General features: G+C 33.2%; 1 protein-coding gene across 1 annotated transcript in view; it reads left to right on the top strand.

The window, feature by feature from the left end:
- The window catches only part of LOC107716045 (pleckstrin homology domain-containing family G member 3-like), a 23,972-nt gene that overhangs the window by 1,659 nt on the left and 2,571 nt on the right, over positions 1 to 19,742 (top strand). Inside the window, exons 3-14 of the mRNA XM_016522365.1 lie at positions 210 to 279; positions 1,766 to 1,849; positions 2,855 to 2,986; positions 5,743 to 5,925; positions 7,431 to 7,523; positions 7,608 to 7,694; positions 9,396 to 9,429; positions 9,552 to 9,650; positions 9,758 to 9,790; positions 11,914 to 11,924; positions 16,617 to 16,721; positions 17,374 to 18,835. Coding sequence (XP_016377851.1) covers positions 210 to 279; positions 1,766 to 1,849; positions 2,855 to 2,986; positions 5,743 to 5,925; positions 7,431 to 7,523; positions 7,608 to 7,694; positions 9,396 to 9,429; positions 9,552 to 9,650; positions 9,758 to 9,790; positions 11,914 to 11,924; positions 16,617 to 16,721; positions 17,374 to 18,835 — 2,393 coding nt within the window. The remainder of the gene's footprint in view (positions 1 to 209; positions 280 to 1,765; positions 1,850 to 2,854; positions 2,987 to 5,742; positions 5,926 to 7,430; positions 7,524 to 7,607; positions 7,695 to 9,395; positions 9,430 to 9,551; positions 9,651 to 9,757; positions 9,791 to 11,913; positions 11,925 to 16,616; positions 16,722 to 17,373; positions 18,836 to 19,742) is intronic.

The following is a 19,742-nucleotide window of genomic DNA, read 5'->3' as shown; positions in this document are numbered from 1 at the left end:
TCTCCAAAGAGAAAGGAAAACTTGAAATCGCATCATATGACCCCTTTAATATGTCAGGCATTACAGGGTTAAATGCATTCTGAAACCTACATTTATCACTGTCATCTTGTGTTTTTGATTTGTTTTTATTTTTGCATCTTTATTAGAGTTTGTTTATGGCCACCATAATCAAAATGCTGAAGTTTTACTCTGGTTTGTTCTCTCTGTAGTGAGTTATTACAGTCTTTAGACATGTGTGCCAGTGATCCTGTGGCCATTGCACGCTGCTTTGTGGACAAGGTACTAAATACAAACTTAAACGAAATATCCCGTTCAGAATGTTCCTTTATGAAACTGATTCGTTTTCTCTCCTTTCGTTTGCAGAGCGAGTATTTCGAGATCTACACGCAGTACTGTACAAGCTACCCTAAGTAAGTAAAGCGCTGTGTTAAATGCAGTGTGTTTGCGCCGCAGGTGCGAGCGAGCGCTGATGCATGTGACAGATTATTCCTCTGAGTCAGTAACGTCCTTCATGAACAGCATCAGACAACATCAACATCAGTCTGCTTTAGGAACGAATGTTTAGATATTATTTGTTTGTTGTATTTAACCTTTCGGTGGTGTAAACCACCAGGGGTCATGACCTGTGACACCTACCCACAATTTTATATGACCAGTGTTATTTTCTATACTATTATGGATTTTATTAATATTTCAATTTAGTTTTTATTTTTATATATTTTCTGTTTTTGTTTTTTTTTCAGTTTTACTTGTCTTGTGTTTTTTTGTCATTTTTATTAGGTTTAGCTTTTTTTAATATGTCTATATATTTTGTTTTGTTAATTTTTATTTCAGTTTTAGTTTGCTATTTTAGTACATCAAGTTAAAGTAAATGAAAATGAAAAATATTGCCTTGGTAACTAACTGAAACATTTTTTTTTTTTGTCAAGTAATTATTTTTTTATTTGTTGTTTTTATTTTTATTTTATTTATTTTTTTTTGTTTATGTTTTTATTTTAATTATTTTAAGTGTTTTTTTTGCCATTTTATTAGTTTTAGTTTTTTTTATATCTATATATTTTTAGTTTATTTTTGTTTCAGTTTTAGTTTATTTTACTGCATCAAGTTAAACTTAATGAAAATGAGAAATGTTGCCTTGATGACTAGCTGAAATAAGTTTACTTTTTATGCTTCTTTTATGGTTTTAGTTTTACTTCACTATAATAAGCCTGTATATGATTGTCATTTTTATGTCATTGTATGTTTGTTTATTTATTTATTTATTATTTTTTAAATAAAAAACAGTTTAAAGATTCAGTAATTCATATATCATAGCAGGTTTATTATAGTTAACTAAAACTAAAAACATAAAGATCATTTTCATAAAAATGAAACAAAATAAACTGAAATAAAATAAAATAAAAACTCTTATTTTATTTCAGCTAGTTGCCAAGACAACATTTTTCATTTTCATTTGGTTTAACTTGATGTACTAAAATAACTCAAACTAAAACCGACATGTAAAAAATAATAAAAACTATATAGATATTACATAAAAATGAACTAAACTAAAAACACACAACAAAATGACTATAACTAAAATTAAAATGAAGACAAAGTATAAAAATAAAAACTAATTTAAAATATTAGTGAAAACTATAATAGTATCTCAGAAATACTAAAAAAAAAAACAGCATCAGAGGCAAATTTTTAGCATAATTTTTGATGCATAAAGCAATAAATTATAATACATTAGTGTGCTTATTTCTCTTGAGTCTCTTCACAGACTAAGCTCAAGCGCTCTCTTCCATTGGGCTCTTACCTGCTCAAACCAGTTCAGAGGATCCTCAAATATCACCTGCTGCTTCAGGTGCGACCACGGGTTTCCCTTCAGGACATTTCCAGAGCAAAAAACACCATGCCAGAAAGTATTTGAACAGCTCAGTAACACTTATAAATGTATGACTGATAATATGTTGATGCTGTCCAAAGAGAGAGCATAAATTGTCTTTTATAATACATTATATAATGACTTGTGTAATGTGAACATTCAGCAGGAAATGATGTTGGGTGGGTCTTTTATGTTTTTTGTTCATGATTATTAGTTAATATCATTTCCCTGCTTGCGTAGTTAACTCAAACGTTAACTAAATCCAAAAATTAATTAATTAATTAAAAATAACAAACAAAAAAATTGTTACTTAAAATAAACATTAGCTGAAATAAATAAATATATATATATATATATATAACAAAAAATTTAAATTAAAATAAAACGAATGAAAATGAACAAAAAACTCGACAAACATATATAAAAAAACAACTAATAGAAATTACAAACACACAACATAATTACTGGAACTATAATTACATTTTAATTGAAAATGAAAAATATAAAAATATATATATTCAAAATATTATAATATTCAAAATATATCAAAATATTAAAATAATATATATATTAATATCTCAGTGACCCTAACGCTGCTGGAGTTTTTTTTCCTTCAATATTTCAATAATTTAACAACACGTTCATGTTTCTCTGATGTAGGTTAATGATCACATGACATGCAGCTAAACACATACAATTTTTATATTTTTATTGTTTTTATTTTTTAATTATTTGTGTATTTTAATTTAGCATTTTTATCACACAATCAATTATTCGCTTTTCATCGACTCACAAACCCCAGTTTGGGAAACCCTGCTATATAGTAACATCCACGGATGAATTGTGCGACATGTTCATGTCACTTTAGTTCAGAAATCTTGGTTATTCGTCATGTCATCTTCAGACGGAGATTTTTATACATAGTTCCGTGTGTTACTCTCGTGTTGGCAGACAGAGTCTGACTGTGTTTTTGCTCTTCTGAAGGAAATTGCCAAACACTTTGACCCTGAGGAGGACGGGTACGATGTGGTGATCGAGGCCATAGACAGCATGACCGGAGTCGCCTGGTACATCAACGACATGAAGAGAAAACACGAGCACGCCGTGAGACTTCAGGTCTGTGTTACCATCAAAACACTGTAGGACTAGTTATCAGAACTCATGCAATGCATCAAAACTAAAGCAGGGTGATTATAGTTACCTAACAATAAAACCATGAAGCAAACCTTTTCATTGCAAGAAGTAAAATAAACTGAAATAAACTAAATTATTTATTTATATATATATATATATATATATATTAAATAGTTGCTAAAGCGACATTTTTCACTTTCATTTAGTTTTACTCAATGAGCTAAAATAACTAAAACTGAAATTTAAAAAAATTATAAAAATATATATATTTATAAATGGCAAAAAAACAAAAAAAATTACAAAAACTTTAACTAAAATTAAAATGAAAACACAAAATATAAAAACTAATTCAAAATATTAATAAAAACTATAATAGTATCTCAGTGATACTAAAATAACACTGATATGAAATAAACATCAATTTAAATAAAATATATATTAAAAAAACTATCTTGTAGCCAAGGCAACAGTTCTCATTTTCATTTAGTTTAACTTGATTTACTAAAATAACTAAAACTGAAATAAAAATGAACAAAAACTATATAGACAAACAAAAAGCGAATTACTAAAATTAAAATGGAAAACTTAAAAACTAAAACTAATTCAAAATATTAATAAAAACCATAATATCTCAATGATACTAAAATAATACTGATACAAAAATAATCAAATAAAGTTAATTTTTACATTTTATCTTATTTTTTTCTAATTGCCAAGGCAATATTTCTCATTTTCATTTAGTTTAACTTGATATATCAAAATAACCTAAATTAAAACTGAAATTAAAAAAGGAAAAAGGGGGAAAAAACTAACTAACTAAATTACTAAAACTTTGAATAATACAATTACAACAAATAATTTGTTTTTAAAAGTTTAAAAACACAATGCAAAAAGGTACAGTACAGAATGTGTGGCCTAGCTGATATCAAAAAGCTGATTTAACTTACTGACTTTTGCAAGAGCTGAAAATAACTTCAACTGAAATAGAATTGCTTGTTTACCATTTTAATAATTCACATACACATTGTAGGCCTATCATATTATTCATTCACTCACATCTTAATGTCTGTTATGAAATGAAAAGGGGGTGGGGGGGTGAAAACTAATTCAAAATATTAATAAAAAGTATAATAGGATCTTAATGACACTAAAATAACAGTGATATGAAATGAGCAAATGTTTTTATTACTGCTCTTGTCAAAGGGTTTTATTCAGGACGTGATTAGTGAGAGTATTAATCCAGTACCAGAGGAGTAATGTTGTTCCCTGACCTCCATTACTCCTCTCAGAGTGCTGTTTTATCATATCATATCTCATTATTGGATGGAATATGACTGTATTCGGTTTATAATGTTAATGAGCGTCAGGCAAACACATCATATCATACTCTTTGATTAATTCTAAACTGAAGTCCTGACTCATGAGCTGAAGGATCTGTTCATTAATGGATCTGGGTCAGCACACGCTGTTGTTATAGAGCCATATGCATGCTTAAAGATCACCGATTAATGATTCAATTACTGCACAAGAACTGACGCCATTCTGTTCTGTTCTATTCTGTTTTGTTCTATCCTATCCTGTTTTATTTTATTCCATCCTATAAAATCATTTTCTATTCTATCCTATCATATCCCCTGTTATGTTCTATCATATTGAATTCTATTCTATCCAATTTCATTCTATTCTATTCTATTCGATCCTATTCTATCCAATTCCATTCTGTTCTGTTCTATTCGATCCTATTCTATCTTATTCTGTTCTATCATGTTCTGTTCTATTCTATTCTATCCTGTTCTGTTCTATTCTATTCTATTCTATCCTATCCTATCCTGTCCTCAATTACTGCACAAGAATCTATCCTATTGTATTCTATTGTATCCAATTCCATTCTGTTCTATTCTATTCGATCCTATTCTATCTTATTCTGTTCTATTCTATTCTATCCTATCATATCCCGTTATATTCTATTGTTCTATCCTATTATATCCTATCTTTTTCTATTCTATTCTATCCTGTTCTATTCTATCATGTTCTGTTCTATTCTATCCTATCCTGTTCTGTTCCATCCTATTGTATTCTATTCTATTCTATCCAATTCCATTCTGTTCTATTCTATTCGATCCTATTCTATCTTATTCTGTTCTATCATGTTCTGTTCTATTCTATCCTATTCCGTTCTATTCTATTCTATTATAATCCTATCCTGTTCTGTTCCATCCTACTGTATTATATTCTATCCAATTCCATTCTGTTCTGTTCTATTCGATCCTATTCTATCTTATTCTGTTCTATCATGTTCTGTTCTATTCTATTCTATCCTGTTCTGTTCTATTCTATTCTATTCTATCCTATCCTATCCTGTCCTGTCCTGTCCTGTTCTGTTCTATCCTATTGTATTCTATTGTATCCAATTCCATTCTGTTCTATTCTATTCGATCCTATTCTATCTTATTCTGTTCTATTCTATTCTATCCTATCCTATCCTGTTATGTTCTATCATATTGAATTCTATTCTATCCAATTTCATTCTATTCTATTCTATTCGATCCTATTCTATCCAATTCCATTCTGTTCTGTTCTATCCTATCCGAACTTATCCTATCCTATCCTATCCTATCCTGTTCTGTTCTGTTCTATCCTATTGTATTCTATTCTACCCAATTCCATTCTGTTCTGTTCTATTTGATCCTATTCTATCCTGTCCTGTTCTGCTCTACTCTATTCTATTGTGCGTGCAGGAGATCCAGTCTCTGCTCATAAACTGGAAGGGTCCGGATCTGACCACATACGGCGAGCTGGTTCTGGAAGGAACGTTTCACGTCCACCGCGCCAAAAACGAGAGAACCCTCTTCCTGTTCGATAAGATGCTGCTCATCACCAAGAAACGAGGGGAACATTACGTCTACAAGACTCACATCTCGGTATATGATGTTATTCATGCTTAGACATCATCTGTTAATTAGACCAAGGATTCTTAAACGTTTTCATCAGCCTAAACACTTTGACATAAAATATTTACTTAAGAGTCCCCCTGAGTTAATATTTCAATGATGTAATAACACGTTCACGGTTTTCTGACGTCTGTTAATGGTCACATGACATGCAGGTAAACAAATGAAATAGTTAATTATTTTATTAAGTGTTTTTTAATTTGTTTTTATTTTACAATTATTTAGTTCCATTTCACATTTTTGTTTTTATTTTTTAGTAATTGTATTTTGATTGGTTTTATTTTAAATTTATTAATGTTTATTTTTTACATTTTTATTGTTTTATTCATATTTAGTAAGGGATTTATTTTGACTGGTTTTTTATTAAATTTATTTATTTCCATTTTACAGTTTTTTTTATTAATTTTATTGAAGTGTTTTATTTTGTTTAGTTTTATTTTTAAATTATTTCCTTTTTACATTTTTGTTTTATTCATTTTAATAGGTGTTTTTTTTTTTGTTTTTTTTACATTTTTATTGTTTTATTTATTTTTAGTAAGTGATTTATTTTGACTGGTTTTATATTAAATTTATTTATTTCCAATTTACAGTTTAATTTTTTAAATTTTATTTAAGTGTTTTATTTTGTTTGGTTTTATTTTTAATAAAACAATTTTTTTACATTTTTGTTTTAATTTTATTAGGGGTTTTATTTTGTATAATGTATTTTCATTTAAAAAAATGTCACTTACCAAACAAAATATGTTTAATAACTTCTGATTTGTTCACTAAGTATTAGAAATTCATCTGTCTGTGATGAAAAGCACTCACGCTTCTGGCTGTGTAATAATTGAGTAAATTGAGTAATAATTGAGTAAATCACCTTTTAAAAGCGACTTGACAGATTGTAGCAATTACAATATATAACCAGTAGGTGGCGACAAGTGACTGTTAAAAGAATTCAGTTTCACACAGGAATAAAAACAATTAAGTCTTAATAAGCGAGTCATTGAATCATTCATTCAAACAGTTTTTTTTAATAATTCATTGAATATTGAATATTTTTTAAATAGACTACAGCAATTAGCATTTTGTCAGAACCTCTAGTAAATTACGTCATTTTGTTTAGTTGTCTCTTTTGTTTTTGTTCAGAAACGTGAGAGCATCATGATCTCTATTTTAAACAAAACGGGGAAAAAAACTGAAAAGAAAAAAAAATGGTTATTCTCAGTTTATCCAAAATCTTGCAGCTCTAGTTAGTCATTCACTCACATGTCATGTAAACAAATACATTTTATGTTCTTTCTTTTATTTTGTCTTATCTCTTTCAACCCTAGCAAAACCCCTGATCTGGACAAAAGCCACTATTATTGGTTCTAAATTGTTTTTCATAAAACCAAAGTCAGATTGAGTTTTGTACAGAGTCATTCTACCATCTAATAAGTGATTTTCATTCAGAGAAAACATGTTGTTTGTGCTGTTTTGCTTGTGTTCAGTGTTCCACACTGATGCTGATAGAAAGTGCCAAAGATTCGCTGCGCTTCAGCGTGACGCATTACAAGCACCCCAAGCAGCCGCACACGGTTCAGGTGAGTTTGAGATCACGGCCCACAAATGACCCGTTCAAGCTGTTTATTGTGTTTGCTTTAATCATAGGTCATTGTGTTTCTCAGGCCAGAACGGTGGAAGAGAAGAAACTGTGGGCTCATCACATAAAGAGACTCATTCTGGAGAACCATCACGCCGTTATCCCGCAGAAAGTGCGTACAGTAACCGATCCACCAATGTCTGTCTGAATCAGCGATGCTGTAATAAACCTGATCTGTTATTAAGACCAGGGATTCCTAAAGGTTTTTGTCAGTCGAACCCAGACTTGTTTTAACTCCGATATTTACTTAAAGTTCCCCTGAGATTTAATTAAGTTCATATTTCAAGATTCAAGATTTTTTTTGTCACATACATGGTTATATAGGGAATATATGACCAGCAGTGAAATGTAAGTTGATTCAATATTTTTATTTATTTATTTTGATTCATTATTTTTATTTCAATGATTTAATAACACATTCACAGTTCTCTGATGTTGTCTTTTGATTTGTTTTTATTTTGAAAATTTTTTTCATTTTACATTTGTATTTTATTCATTTTTAGTGATTTCTTTTGACTGTAAAATAAAAAGAAATAGTTTTGAAATAAAAACATTTTATTTTCTTCGTTTTTAGTAAGTGTTTAATTTTGATTGGTTTTATTTTAAAATTATATCCATTTTACATTGTTGTTTTATTCGAATTTAGTTCAGTTTAATTTGATTACAGTTCTTTATTTTCATTTTACATTTGTATTTTATTCATTTTTAGGGTTTTATTTTTGTTGTTTTATTCATTTTAAGTAAGTTTTATTTTGATTTGTTTTATTTTAAAATTATTTTTGTCATTTTACATTTTTATTATTTTATTCATAGTTCGCTTTTATTTTGATTGTAAAATAAAAATAAATAGTTTGAAAATAAAAACATTTTTATTATTTTATTTATTCTTAGTGTTTAATTTAGATTTTTTTTGTTTTAAAATTATTTTTTCTTTTTGCATTTTTATTATTTTATTCATTTTTAGTGTTTCATTTTTGTTGTATTTATTTTTAAATTATTTATTTTCATTTGACATTTTTATTCATTCATTTTTATTTATTGTATTTTATTCATTTTTAGTAAGTGTTTAATTTGGATTGGTTTTATTTTAAAATTATTTCCATTTTACATTGTTTTATTAAATTTTAGTTAAGCTTATTTTGATTAAAATTATTTATTTTCATTTTACATTTGTATTTTATTCATTTTTAGGGTTTTATTTTTGTTGTTTTATTCATTTTAAGTAAGTTTTATTTTGATTTGTTTTATTTTAAAATTATTTTTGTCATTTTACATTTTTATTATTTTATTCATAGTTCGCTTTTATTTTGATTGTAAAATAAAAATAAATAGTTTGAAAATAAAAACATTTTTATTATTTTATTTATTCTTAGTGTTTAATTTAGATTTTTTTTGTTTTAAAATTATTTTTTCTTTTTGCATTTTTATTATTTTATTCATTTTTAGTGTTTCATTTTTGTTGTATTTATTTTTAAATTATTTATTTTCATTTGACCTTTATATTCATTAATTTTTATATTTTATTTTATTCATTTTTAGTAAGTGTTTAATTTTGATTGGTTTTATTTTTTATTACATTTTAGTTAAGTTTATTTTTTATTAAAATTGTTATTTTCATTTTACATTTGTATTTGATTCATTTTTAGTGTTTCATTTTTGTTGTATTTATTTTAAAATTATTTTCATTTCAAGTGTTTTCATTTTGTTCCGCAGAAAATACGTACAGTAACCGGTCCGTTTTGAAACAGATCCATGAATGTTTATCTGAATCAGCGATACTGTAATAAACATTTTCTCTGATAATTACTTTCAGGCCAAAGATGCCATTCTGGACATGGACTCGACATGTAAGTTGATTCTCAAACAAGGTGCTTCAGTGAATGACTCGTTTTTGTAGCAAAATGACATTTGAAACACTAAAACTCTTAAACTGTTTCAAAACCTGCTACTTTGTTTCTTCTCTGTTCAGGTCCAGTAAAGTACCGTTACAGTCCAGACAGGCTGAAGAAAGCATCGTCCCGTCAGACGGAAGAGTTCTCTGCTGTGTTAAAGGAACGGAGACGCTCGGGTGTGTGAATCTGGTTCTTCACTCTCATAAATAAAAGCTCAAACTTAATTTCCACTATATAATTGTTTAGGTTCTAATCTTGTCTTTGTTTTTGTTTTTTTGGACAGAACCGGCGAAACGAACTGTTAGAAGCACTAAAGGTAACAGCTCTATTTTGTTGCTTACTGGGTCATTCAGTGAGACATAAAAGCCTGAGACTGAATCACATTTAAACCTGGAAATATGCAGAAAGTTTTAACGTTTTTGAAAAATGTAAAACACAAAATTAAGCTGAAATATGTCATATAGTGCGCTATTTCTTAACAACTTCTCAAATGTAAGTAAATGAGTGTCATGGATCATGTGATTCTGTTCAGAGTCAGATTTTCTTGCTTTCATTGAATTTCAAGATGCTCAAATCATGCTGGAGAACATCATGATCATCAGGATTTGTTCATGCTGCTGCCATTAAAGCAAAATGGATGCACACAACAAAAATCATTTCACTTTAACAAAATGTAGCTCTTATAGGCTTTATCATGAGAATGAATTTTATGATCTTTCTGTATTAGCAAATATATGCATTTAAAAAAAAATCATATTTGTATTAAATTTAACAGTAATCAAACACTTCCTGACACATAGTAAAGGGGGAAAAAATAATTATAATTAAATTAAATGAGTTTTCTGACCTTCTTGCAATATTAGCAAATATTTGCATATTTTTAAATAATTTAAGAATTTTTAAATATTCATTTTTAATAATATTTTCATTGTTTAACACATTAAAACACAACAATCAATTTAAAATAAATAGTAAATAAATAATAATATAATAAATAAATAACATAATAAAATTATAGTATAAGTATATATATAGTTTTGCATTTATTTTGCAAAATGCATGCATATATATATATATATATATATATATGTATGTGTGTGTGCATTTTGTAAAATAAATGCAAAACAAAATGCATTCAAAAAAGGATTTTGTCTTTATTCTCTTTATGTAGTTTTGATTGACTGACTGATTAAAGAAGCGCTGTTAAACAAAAGATCAGAGATGTGCTTGGCAAACAAAGAAAGTTTCTAATCATAGCTCTGTCATCTTGAGCTCACGGCAGGTGTGTGCTGTTTGTTTCCGCTCATGTGGGAGACACGTGTCCCGTATGTTCTGCGCTCCCTCGGTCCGCTTTAGCATCAAAGACACATCGACTCGACTCGTCCCTCCTGTGTCAGATCAAAGGCCACAGCCCCACACACATAATGATGTTAATTATGGAGCCCATCAGCCGCAGGCTTTGTCATGCGCCAGTTCCTTTCAGTCCACAAGCCTGTTTTTGGCTCGCCGTCAGCACAAGTGCATTATGCATTCTGATTGGGAGAAAATGGAGAAAAGCCAAGCCGTTCCATCTATTCTCTCTCACACACTCTGTCATGCCGTTTTATCACCTTTCAAATTAAGTTGTCATTTCCAACCACGGCTTTTCCTGTTCCTGTCTTGGAAATCAGCAGGGAGTGTCTGTTAAGCCAAGCTCTCTCAAGTAGCTCCATGCATCCGTATTGCATGCATTTCATTGGCAGTTGATTTAATTATCTTTGCATAGACCTGGCAGAGCACACACACATTTATAATACCATGTTATGTGCAACCAGAATATAAAAATGCATCATATTTGCTGAATGAAATCCAAGTTTCTTAATAATTTTGGGGTGCTGATTTGAAAAATAATGCTGTTTTGTTGAAGCATGTCAGACTTTCTCACAAAATATGATGCTTTTTGTTGCATTTTTGCTTTTGACAACCATTTTTGCAGTGAAGAAGTCTTGTATTAACCCTTAATCTGCAGAAACACGACAGATGATTCCTGTGTTTATCTGAGCCAGATTACAACTATTTGATCAATTCTCAACCCATTTTCACATTATACATAATCCTGATTTTTTTTTTTTTGCAGATTGCAAGTTAAATATATTTTGAATACTACTTTTTGTCATTAAAACCAAAAACTTTGACATTTGACTGCTTTTGTTATTTTGCTAAGTGCATTAAAGCCGATACATTTATATAATTTGAATAATCTGCATTCCTATTTTGTGAAAAAATAAAAAGATAATTTTGAACTCTGCATCATCAAATTACCTAATATTAGGCTTTCAAAATCAAACAGTGTGCCTCATTTGAAATGCATCTGTAGATAGCCTGTTGCTAAATTGTTATATTAACATTTAATTTATTTTTGTCTTTGCATCATCTTAATCATCCATGGACGTCACTCAGGCACACTTAAGGTAAGATTTCCACGTTTACTATCCATTGCAAGCTTTTCACATTAAGTAAAGTACAAGAAACAGCTTCAATTTACATTTACATTTATGCATTTAGCAGACGCTTTTATCCAAAAAGAGGAACAAAAACAATTAGTCAAATGCATTTACAGTACAGTACACTGAAAAATTCTTTTAATAATTATTTTCTTTTCATAAATGCTATTCCGACTTAAATGCATGCAAAATCTTTATTGTCTTTAGACAAAGGCTCAACAATGCAAAGCAACTCAGCAACAATTATAAACAAAAATATAGCGTAGCACAACTCTTGAAAAACCTAGAAAATTCATCTAAAAGTTCTATTTAAAATGCTTGAAAAGGTTCCAGTTTTGTTATAGAAATTCGCTTTTTCATAAACATCCCATAATTTTTCTGTGGTGTCCAGCATGCAGACAGCGAAGGTACTTTATTAGTGGATAAAGACCGTCTTTCCATACTGCCCTCTACCAACGTCACGACCGTGAGCTCAAACCCAGAACTCAAGACTGCGTTACCTGGAATGATTCAGAACGGACAAGATCATGAATCCAGCACAGGCTCGTGGGATGACGTCAAGGATTGTAGACTTGAAGAGAAAGCAAAGAGCGCAGAGGACAGAATAGGAGGAGATAATGAAGAGGAAGATCTGATGGGAGTCGAGCAGGTAGCTGACTTTACCAGTTCAGTGTTGGCCGCCATCTCCTGCTGGCGTTATAGGGCCAAGGCTTTGCTTTTCAATCAGTTCACCACGGTGAGGGTCACCTATCGCTTTCTGTTTCACGTCCATAACCTGGTGGCCGCCTCAATGCTATTTGTCAATAACATTCCCATCTGCTGCACGCTGAGACCGATCTTTGCTTTTGCACCCACAGATCTGATGATTGCATGAATCATTGCATGGACATAACTGCATGCGTGGCCACTAATCATACATAAACACGTTTCTGAATGGACACTTGACCTACAAATTGAATGCCATATTCAAAACCTGATTTTCAAAACATTGATCACTTTTTTTAACATTGTTTATTGGGTTTTTCCAAGTTAAACACAACATTTAGATTCTGTATCTTGTATGTATAATTCCCATATACACTGCCCTATAACATACCCCAGACAGGAGGAGATAATGAAGAGGAAGATCTGATGGGAGTCGAGCAGGTAGCTGACTTTACCAGTTCAGTGTTGGCCGCCATCTCCTGCTGGCGTTATAGGGCCAAGGCTTTGCTTTTCAATCAGTTCACCACGGTGAGGGTCACCTATCGCTTTCTGTTTCACGTCCATAACCTGGTGGCCGCCTCAATGCTATTTGTCAATAACATTCCCATCTGCTGCACGCTGAGACCGATCTTTGCTTTTGCACCCACAGATCTGATGATTGCATGAATCATTGCATGGACATAACTGCATGCGTGGCCACTAATCATACATAAACACATTTCTGAATGGACACTCGACCTCGACCACTCAAAACCTGATTTTCAAAACATTTATCACTTTTTTTTAACATTGTTTATTGGGTTTTTCCAAGTTAAACACAACATACAAGATACAGAATCTAAATGTATAATTCCCATATACACTGCCCTATAACATACCCCAGACCTCCAACCCATAGTGCCACAAATAAACCGTAAATAAAATGAAACAGAGAAAATTAGATGATATCTAGTCATTCTGTTCTGTTATGCCCAAATAAGAAAGGAAACTACCCCAGTATTTGACAAACAAATCTTGACGTCTTTTCAAACGAAATGCAATTTTTTTCCAAAGGTATATAAGATGATACTTCTTTAATCCACATAGAGGTAGAAGGTGGTTTAGAATCCTTCCATCTCAGAGTTATACATTTTATGGCCGCTAGTTGGGCTAGCCTAACAAATCTCAAATTAACCCTTTGTTGATCGAGTAGTGTGGTGTCCCCTAAAAGAGTAAGTCTAGGCTCTCTAGGCACATTAGTGCCAGCAACTATGGCAATGATCTCGAAGACCTCTTTCCAATATACTTCCAAATCAGGGCAAGACCACAGCATATGTAGGAGAGTCCCTCTATCCGCTTTACATCTAGGACAAAGCTCTGAGTATGAGCTTTTAAGGGAGCTTAGATAAACGGCCACCTTGCTGGGTCTGAATGTAGTGTCTAAATTTATAGGGAAGGATATATTTCTGTTGTAGCTGCTCGAAAGACATGAGTGTGTCCTCCTCATAAAGTTTGTCAATGGTTTGAATGCCTCGATCGTACCGTTGTTTGGCTATGCCATCTTTAAGAGCAGGGGGTAGAAAAAGATTGTAATAAAAAGCAGTGGATCTGAAGAGAGTCTGCTTGCCGTTCATCTTTTTCCTGAGGTCCGTAACAATTTTAGAGGTGCCAACGATTAGTGGGTTAGCGGTCAGTTTCTTTAAACAGTTTATAGAAACAAAAGGTATTGCAGCAAGAGTTATACCCTGTACCTGGACCTCTTCTAATTGCCGCTATGCAGGGGGGGAAACATATTTTGATTGCCAAATCCAGACTATGCGCAGCTGAGCTGCACAATAATATAAATAAAAATCGGGCAATTTGAGTCCACCATTCTGAAAAGGCATACACAGTGAACTTAGTTTTACCCGCGGAATTTTCCCTTTCCATAAGAACCTAGAAATACTTCTATGAAGATCTTTAAAAAAGGACTTTGGTAACACAGGAGGGAGTGCCTGAAACGAATATAAAAATTTTGGCAACACACTAATTTTGATGGCATTTACCCGGCCAATTAATGAAATAGGAAGAGACTTCCATCTATCTAAGTCCTTTTCTACTCTTTTGAGCAGGGGAGCATAGTTTAAGTTCTGTCAGGACCACTATCGTCAAAGATGATTGACAATTAGCATACAGTTTGGATTGGCGGTATGGATCCGTAATGGGCAAGAACTCCCTGCGCATCCATGCAGCCTAGCATGGATGAGAGCAGGGAGAGCAGCGATAACCCCCCCCCCAGGGTAAACACAACAGAACCAACATAAATGTATTGCAGATATCGTTAAAGTGCAATAATTTTATGTACACATTTTAGAAATTTTAGTCTGATTCAAAGGAGAATCAGAAGGCTGAATCCTGACAACACAGGAGGAGCTGGGGATGGAGGAGGGTAATTACCTAATGAGCAATGTGAAAACTGCTGATAATACTGAGGGACCTTATATATGAATGCTTAGATAGGTGTCGTATTCCCATAGGTAGATGGGGATCAGCTGAGAGTCAGCTGATGCGAGCTTGACTAACGTGACCTGCCAGAACTAACGCTACGCTTGATTTATATAATTGAGACAGATCTCTGGGTATTTGTAATCCCAAATACATGAATTTATCTGTATTCCAGACAAAAGGGAAATTTTTAAGGGAAAATTGGGTAGCAGCTATATTAAGAGGCATAGAGACACTCTTATTCACATTAATTTTATAACCAGATATGATTCCGTACTCTTGTAATAATGTTGACAAAGCTGGTATAGAAGAATCTACATTTGTCAAATACAACAAGTTCTGTCTGATACAGAAATTGTGTCAGATTATTATTATTATTATTTTGACAAATCTTCTATTGAACTTCAAAGAATATATAATCACAGGTACCTAAGATTATGAAAAACTCACCATAAACTCACATCAGGTGAACCACTGGTGGTTTAAGGGGTAGTATGTGATCACATAATGTCATCATTTTGATATTTGTGACCCTGGAGCACAAAACCAATCATAAGGGTAAATTTTTTGAAATTGAGATTTATACATCTTCTGAAAGCTGAATAAATAAGCTTTCCATTGATGTATGGTTTGTTAGGATAGGACAATATTTAATTGAGATACGTTTGAAAATCTGGAATCTGAGGGTGCAAAAATACTGAGAAAATCGCCTTTAAAGTTGTCCAAATGAAGTTCTTAGCAATGCATATTGCTAATCAAAAATGAAGTTTTGATATATTTACAGTAGGAAATTTACAAAATATCTTCATGGAACATGATCTTTACTTAATATCCTAATCATTTTTGGCATAAAAGAAAAATCGATAATTTTGACCCATACAATGTTTTTTTGGCTATTGCTAAAAATATACCCAAGCGACTTAAGACTGGTTTTGTGCTCCAGGGTCACATTTGTGTTACAAACATTCCAGTGATAATTTCAAAGTGGACATGTTATTTTCTAACCTAATGGCTGATATTGTTTGTCCCATGTCTTTAAGTCAATGTGCAAAGATTGTAATGTACATATGATGGGGAATTTACAGCATGTTGTGGTTATTAAGATCCAATGCATAATAATACGGGACGTCAGGTGTCTCAAAGTGTTTTTGCACTTGGAGCCACAATGAGATTTGATTGATTGAAGTTCGACTTCAAAGGGAAATTTAACTGTCAAATTTTGGGGGTCGGATGGCTTGCCTTCCGTAATTAAATTAAACAAAGGTTCCTGTTTCATTGTGTTTTGTTTGATGGCACACAAAAATAATTTCAGAAGGTCAGTTGTCTGTGGAAAAGCATTGAAATGCATGGATGCTTTTAAATGAATTGCAGATGTTTATGAAAGGTTGAAATATCACTAAAGTGATGTTTGACAGATGGCAACTGTGAACGCTGTCATTTAGTAGAACATTTACATCTGTTAAATTGCTGTAATTTTCTTTGTATCCTTAGGAGAGAGAAGGTTGTTGGGAAAATTGGCCAATGAACAAAAGCAGCCAAACACCCACTAAAGAAAAGCATAATGATACGAGTGAAAATTTGTCTCTCTTTGGACAGGTAACGTCATGTATTATGAACCTCATAATGGATCTTTCTGTCTAGTAAACCAACAAAAGTGCTGACAGTATTCAAACTATATTCTGCTTTCATTGTCAATGACTCATGTTTGATGAACATTTGAATGTGTCTGAATCCCAAAAAACCTGTCTGGGTAGGCATTGTGTACAGCCACTATGTACGTTCATATTGAAAGATCTACAGTCATATAGAAACTACTGATATTTTAGTTTCTAATCTCTTCTAATCCCTATAATATATTGTGTATGACTGATGTTGGGTTCAAAAAAGACAAGGCAGATAAACTCTTGTCAAATGGCTAAACCCTCACCTTTGTCCATATTGTTGCACACATCCACATAAAAGTGAATTCTGAGAGTAAGGTTGCTTCTGGAAATACTGTGGGAATTGTTTTCTCAGCATTCACTATTGATAATTGGTTAATCGTAAAAAAAAGTGAAGGGGAGAGGGTTGGAAATATAAATTGCAGCGGTCTCAAAAAGTTAGATAAATTGCACTTGTTGTTTCATGCTGGTCACTTAGCCATATGGGAGATGCTGGAGATTGAATTAAGTTATCTTTACATCCTCTTTCCTTATCCTCTTCATAGCTTCCTGTAGCAATAACTTACTTCACTCTGTCCGCTTTCTAGAGCTCAACTGGAGAACGCAGTTCACAGAAGATCTTCTCTCCCTTTAGCGAGTCAGAGGAGACAGGGGTGGACCAATCAGATAATTATCCCGAAATGTGTGGGACAATAATGGCAGGATGGCACACTGATCCAGAGATAGTACACCTCAATAATAGAGGACAAGAAATCAGAGATAATATGGAGGACTGTGTTGTATTCCCATCCCCTACTGGACTTGAAGTACAGGAAAAGGAAGGGACTCCAGCCAGCAGGAACCTCTCAGACGATGTGCAGAACTTGGAGGTAGATGTGGACGTTGAAGCACCTGGTGGCCTCTTGTCTTCATCCGTACTGGACAAGGCAAGCAATATCTCAGAGCGATGTGCCAGCAGCCTCTCTCGAAGAAGTAGTCTAGGAGTCGAAGGGTCGTTTGACTTGGGCTGCCCATCTTCTCGGTCGGAAAGTAGAAGAAGCAGTTTGCTCAGCAGTGGTGCTGAGTTCCATGAGAAAGACAAAGGCCAAGAGTTTAGACGGTCCACTCCAGAATCAATTACGGAGACTGTTCCTGACAGCCCGTTCATACCAGACCAAAGATCTGAAAAGAAACAAGACACCCTTTCCAAAAAGGACCAATTGCTCATACATAAGATTCAGTGGTACTACAAACATGCTGAGCACCAGGATGCCAGCTTTGCTGTCAAACGCAGAGAGAGCCTTTCATACATCCCTGCAGGCCTAGTCCGTAATCTGAGCCAACAACTCGATGACCTTGCAGACCAGGATTTGGCATTGCATAAGAGGGCGTTTTCCATCACAAGGCCAACTTTATGGTCTGTCTTTAATATATCAGGCTTGGGGGTTGACAAGAAAGCAAAGGATAGCTCTGATTTTGTGGTCCCTGCAAATGGCAAAGAGTCCAAGCTTAGAGATCAAAGTGGGAATGAGGAATTCCAGCCTGCATCTGACATGGTTAAAGTGTGGCAAGTCATGGAAATGGAGATAACTGGGACTTCTGAACAACATCAGGACTCAGAGAATTCCCAAATGACTACACCTGGTGAAGAAAAGAAAGCAGAAGCCAGTAAGGTGAGCTCGGATAGTGGACTTGGGGAACCTCTAGTAATATTGGAAGAATCTGATGAACGCTCTACCTCATCCCCAATCAACAACGTCTTAGAAAAGGACAAGATGCAAGATTTCCAGAGGCATCCAAATGAGGAACACAAGTTACAAGAGCGGCACAAGGTCAACCACCCTCCTCTACCAGAGATCATCTCCTTAAGGTCCTCCAATGAGGATGAACTCATCCTTCAAGATATGGAGAAGATGAAAAATAAGGTGTTCCATTTGGCCAGGCAGTACAGTCAGCGTATCAAAAACAACAGACCGGTAGTAAGACAGAGGCCCAAGATCTCGGAGAACCATTTTGTGCCCAAGAACCTGTCTTCGGTGATTGAGGAGAGACCTCCAGGAAAAGAGAAAGGTGGGTGTAGTTTCTGAGTAGACACTTGCCAAGTTAAAGTGGTGTTCTTTCTATCATTTTGTTTTTTTTTGTTTTGGAGACACTTTCTTATCCAAACTGACCGTTCACTTTTACTTGAGGGACAATCCCCCAACTTGCAGTGTTTTGCCCGATGGCGTAGCTCAGTAGTTCCCAATCCTGGTCTCTCTTATGTGAATGTCTCTCTTATCTGACATGCATTTGAGGTCTTAGAGCAGGGTTCTTCAAATCTTGCCCTGGAGGGCCAATGCGCTGCAGAGTTTAGCTCCAACCCTGATCAAACTCCCCTGCCTGTGATTTTCTAATGATCCTGAAGACATTGATTAGCATGCTCAGGTGTTTTTGATTATTGTTAGAGCTAAACTCTGCAGGAAAGTGGATCTCGTGGGCCAGATTTGAGGATCCCTGTCTTAGAGTTTTTACTTGTGAGCTGATGAGTTGAATCAGTTGTGTTTGATCAGGGAGACAACTAAAATGTGCAGTGTTGGGAGTTCTCCAGGACCAGGATTGGGAACCACTGGCATATTGACTTAACCACTGACTTATTTGCTTAAAGGCTTGACACTTGAGATGGATATTGCACATTCTTATCCATCAAATGCTCCATCGGAGCCAGAGGTTGTGGATAGAGGTGGGTCAGATTGAAATGAAGTGAATACAGTGAATTTCCAATTTCCAGTGAAGTTCCTGGAGGACCGCTGTCCTACAGAGTTTAGCTCCAACCTTAATTAAATAAAAGAATGAATGAAGTGACGTGACGTGAAGGCCAAGTATGGTACTTGGACTTTGTCCTCTGCATTTAACCCATCCAAGTTAGTGCACACATATTAGGAGCAGTGAGTAGTAAACACACACACACACACACACACACACACACACTGTGAACACA

The sequence above is a fragment of the Sinocyclocheilus rhinocerous genome, unplaced genomic scaffold (assembly GCF_001515625.1).
Source record: "Sinocyclocheilus rhinocerous isolate Xijiao unplaced genomic scaffold, SAMN03320098_v1.1 scaffold1862, whole genome shotgun sequence".
Taxonomy (NCBI): domain Eukaryota; kingdom Metazoa; phylum Chordata; class Actinopteri; order Cypriniformes; family Cyprinidae; genus Sinocyclocheilus; species Sinocyclocheilus rhinocerous.
This window is presented reverse-complemented; position numbering and strand designations above follow the sequence as displayed.